This window comes from Rhinopithecus bieti, unplaced genomic scaffold (genome assembly GCF_001698545.2).
Source record: "Rhinopithecus bieti isolate Rb0 unplaced genomic scaffold, ASM169854v2 scaffold_32311, whole genome shotgun sequence".
In the NCBI taxonomy this organism is placed as follows: domain Eukaryota; kingdom Metazoa; phylum Chordata; class Mammalia; order Primates; family Cercopithecidae; genus Rhinopithecus; species Rhinopithecus bieti.
The window spans coordinates 4,468-8,807 of record NW_016813741.1 but is presented as its reverse complement, the minus strand read 5'-3'; the positions used below and the strand labels follow the sequence as shown (position 1 = coordinate 8,807).

Here is a 4,340-nt window from a genome sequence, read left to right as displayed (position 1 = left end):
GTGATGTTCCCCTTCCCGAGTCCAAGTGATGTCATTGTTCAGTTCCCACCTATGAGTGAGAACATGCGGTGTTTGGTTTTCTGTTCTTGTGATAGTTTGCTAAGAATGATGGTTTCCAGCTGCATCCATGTCCCTACAAAGGACACAAACTCATCCTTTTTTATGGCTGCATAATATTCCATGGTGTATATGTGCATGAAATATATTTTTCCATCATTTCATTTTCAAAGTATTTGTGACTTTGGATCTACAGTATGTCTCTTGTAGACAGTATATACTTGGATCATTTTTTTGTTTGTTTGTTTTCCTTAATCTATTCTGGCTATCTCTGTGTTTTGGCAGGAGTGTTTAATCCATTTACATGTAATTACTGATGAGGAAGGACTCACCTGTACTATTTAACTGTTTTCCATATGCCTTAAAGCTTCTGGTTGTCCCTACTTTCCTCCATTAGTCCTTTTTTTGTGTTTTATTTTTGTAGTGAAACATTTTTATTCCTTCTCATTTCCTTATGTGTATATTTTATAGACTTTTTTTGTTTACCATGAGGGTATTTGATGGTTATAACAATCTAATTTTGATTTAAACCAACTTAACTTCAATAGCATACAAAAATTCTTCTTATATATATATATATCTCTGTCCCCCTCTTCTGTTATTGATGTCAGGGATTACATCTTTACACATTGTGTGCCCAATAACATACATTAGGCTGGGCATGGTGGCTCACACCTGTAACCTCAGCACTTTGGGAGGCTGAGGTGGATGGATCACTTGAGACCAGGAGTTTGAGACTAGCCTGGCCAACATGGCAAAATCCATCTCTACTAAAAATACTTTTAAAAAATTAGCTGTGCATGGTGGCAGGTGCCTATAGTCCCAGCTACATGGGAGGCTGAAGCACAAGAACTGCCTGAACCCAGGAGGCAGAGATTGCAGTGAGCTGAGATCATGCCACTGCACTCCAGCCTGGGTGAGCAAGACTTGTCTCAAAAAAAAATAATAATTATTATTTTTATCCATTTGTCTTTTAGACAATGTAGAAAACAAAACGTGGAGTTAGAGTCATCTCTCAGTATATGCAGGAGATTGGTTCCAGGACCCACTGCATATACCCAAATCCATGCATACTCAAGTCCCACAGTGAGTCCTACTGAACTCACATATATGAAAAGTCAGTCCTCTGTATATGCGGGTTTCTCCTCCAATGAATATTGTTTTTGATTTGTGTTTGAAAAAAATCCATGTGTAAGTATACTTGCATAGTTCCAACCCATGTTGTTCAAGGGTCAGCTGTATAAACATAATTACAATACTACCTCTTATAATTGCTCATATATCTGTCTTTACCAGAAATCTTTATTCATACAACTTTTAGTTACTGTCTAGATTACTTTCATTTCAACCTGAAAGACTCCTTTTGGCATTTCTTGCTGGGCAGGTCTAATGGTAATGAATTCCTCCGGTTTCTTTTTTTTGGGAGGGGCGGGGAGGGGGTGTCTAGGAATGTCTTAATTTCTCCGTCATTTTGAAGGACAGTTTTGGTGGATATAAAATTATTAGCTGACAGTCCCCACTCCCCCCACTCCCCAGACTTTAAATATCAATCCACTGCTTTTTGGCTTCCAGGGTTTCTGACAGGAAATCAGACGGTAATTGAGGACCCTCGTATATGACAAATTGCTTCTCTTGCTGTGTATTTTCTGTCTGGTTTTTGAGACTTTCATTATAATGTGTCTTGGTGTGGATTTCTTTGGGTGTATCCTACTTAGAGTTTGTTAAGCTTCTTGTATTTGTAGATTCATGTTTTATGTCAAATTTTGTTTTCAGCAGTTATTTTTTCAAATTCTCATTCATTCTCATCCTCTCTCTCTCTGTCTCTCTCTCTCTCTCTCTCTCCTGTCCCACAAGATATATCCTGTTCCACTTAATGGTGATGATGTTCCACAGACACTTTTGGCTTTGTTCACTTTTCCTCATCCCTTTTTTGTTTTTCAGACTCAATAATTTCACCTGGCCTAGTTTCAAGTTCACGGATTCTTTCTTCAACTTATTCAAATGTGCCTTTGAACCCCTCCAGTACAGTGCTTTTTTTTTTTTTTTTTTTTTTTTTTTTTTTTTTTTTTTTTTCCATTTCAGTTACCGTACTTTTAAGCTTCAGAATGTTAGGGGAGGATTTTTGTAAATTTATATCTATGTTATTTTGTTTATATATATTTTTCCTGTATTTGTGCATGTCTTCTTTTATCTCTTTGGGCATCTTTAAGACAGATGTTTTAAGTTATTTAGTAAGTCAAACATCTGGGTTTCTTCAGGTATGTTTTTTGTTAATGTATTTTATTCCTTTGAATGACCATCGTTTCTTGTGATCCTTGTTGAAAGCTAGACTTTGAAACTAATACTATGGTAACTTTGGAAATCAGATTATCCTTTTCCCCCAGGATTTGATGGAGTTTATTTTAAAGCATTACAAGGTGTCTCTGTGTCACAGATCAGCCTGAGTTGAAAGCTTAATGTGTTCTCAGGTCCCCTCTGTCTTTATCTAGTCACACATGGTGACTTTCTAAATTCCCCTGTATATATGTTTTTAATTCCCAAATGTCTCACAAAACAAGGCAGCTCCTTTAAATCTCCTGGAAGCCACTTCAGCTTGTGGGGGTTTCCAAGTCCTCACCTCAGTGATCAGAGTAACAATACACAGTCAAAACACAGAACTTCAGTATTTTGAGGACAAGATGTTTATTGATCACCCTGGCTCCAGCAAACTGCTACAGAAATACAGGCTGCTGTTCCCATGGAGTAGATAGTGTTGAGTGCTGGGTAGCTGCCACCTCACTGATGGCTGAATTTGATCCAAATTAACTGCAGTTGACCAGTCAGGCTGTCTCCTGTAAGTTGCAAATGTTCAGATAAACTCCAGAGTTCCAAAATACTCACTTTAGTTTCCACCAATACAATTGCTATCCAGGTGGATAAATTCCTAATGCTTCCTATCCACCATCTCCTTCTCTGCTGTAAACTTTCTGACATACTATATATGAATTGATATTTCAGATTTACTCAGAGATGGCTTTGGGGACAATCCCCTTTTCTACTGCCTGATTGCAGAAGTAAACGATCAACAAAAACCATCAGGTAGAGTAAATCTTTCTTCTCCAGTTTAATCTGGAGTAAAAATAGTACAGTTTTGCAGCATATAATTACTATTAAGCAGAAGAGAAGAGAATGTGTATAAACTCAGTTTTTTTGTAAAGAATATGCATGGTATGTACTTATGTTTGTATAAGCATTACTATTATTATAATTTTTAAGAGACGGGGTCTCGCTCTGTCACCCAGGCTGGAGTACAGTGGCATGATCATGACTCACTGCAGCCTCCAACTAAACTCCTGTGCACAAGTGTCTCAGCCTCCCAAGTAGCTGGGACTACACATATGTGCCACTATGTCCAACCAGTTTAAAATTATTTTTTGTAGAGACAAGGTGTCACAATGTTGCCCAAGCTGGTCTTAAATTCCTGAGCTCAACTGACCCTCCTGCCTTGGCCTCCCAAAGCACAGGGATTACAACCATTCGCCACTGCGCCCAGTCAAAATTTTTTGGAAGATCGTACACCACACTATAAAAAGAGGGCTTATATCTTAAAGGTTATGTTTTAAGGGACTTAAGTCCTCTACACTATATGTTTTTGTACTGTTATTTTTTTTCAGTGAGGATTTATTACTTTAATAGTTAAACAAACACCAAAAGACATTCAATTTGGGGTAAAGAACTGGCTAAGTTTCAACACAACCTTTCTACACCCTTTCTTCTCCCTTCCTAGGCAAATTGACTGTTGGATTTGCCATGTACTACTTTACATATGACTCATGGATTGGCAAAGTACTTTACCTAGAAGACTTTTATGTCACACGAGCCTACCAAGGTAAAACTAAAATTTATGATATTTATTGGGTGAAATTCAGCCCCCGATATTCCACGTGGGTCCTTTTCTATGTTCCCTAAGTATTGACTGGTCTGAGAAATAAAGGGAAAGAGTACAAAAGAAATTTTAAAGTTGGGTGTCCGGGGGAGACATCACATGTAGGCAGGTTCCATGATGCCCCCCTAAGTTGCAAAACCAGCAAGTTTTTATTGGTGATTTTCAAAAGGGGAAGGAGTGTACGAATAGTGTGTGGGTCACAGAGATCACATGCTTCACAAGGTAATAAAATATCACAAAGTAAATGGGGTCAGGGTGAGATTACAGGACCAGGGTGAAATTAAAATTGCTAATGAAGTTTTGGGCACGCATTGTCATTGATAACATCTTATCAGGAGACAGGGTTTGAGAGCAGACA

General features: G+C 38.0%; 1 protein-coding gene across 1 annotated transcript in view; it reads left to right on the top strand.

Moving 5' to 3' along the window:
* LOC108513243 (spermidine/spermine N1-acetyl transferase like 1) overlaps positions 1-4,063 on the top strand; it is a gene marked incomplete at its 5' end in the record, with an annotated part of 14,453 nt that extends 10,390 nt beyond the window's left edge. Inside the window, 2 exons of the mRNA XM_017848943.1 lie at positions 3,055-3,135; positions 3,824-4,063. Coding sequence (XP_017704432.1) covers positions 3,055-3,135; positions 3,824-4,005 — 263 coding nt within the window. The remainder of the gene's footprint in view (positions 1-3,054; positions 3,136-3,823) is intronic.
* Between the last annotated feature and the right edge of the window lie 277 nt (positions 4,064-4,340).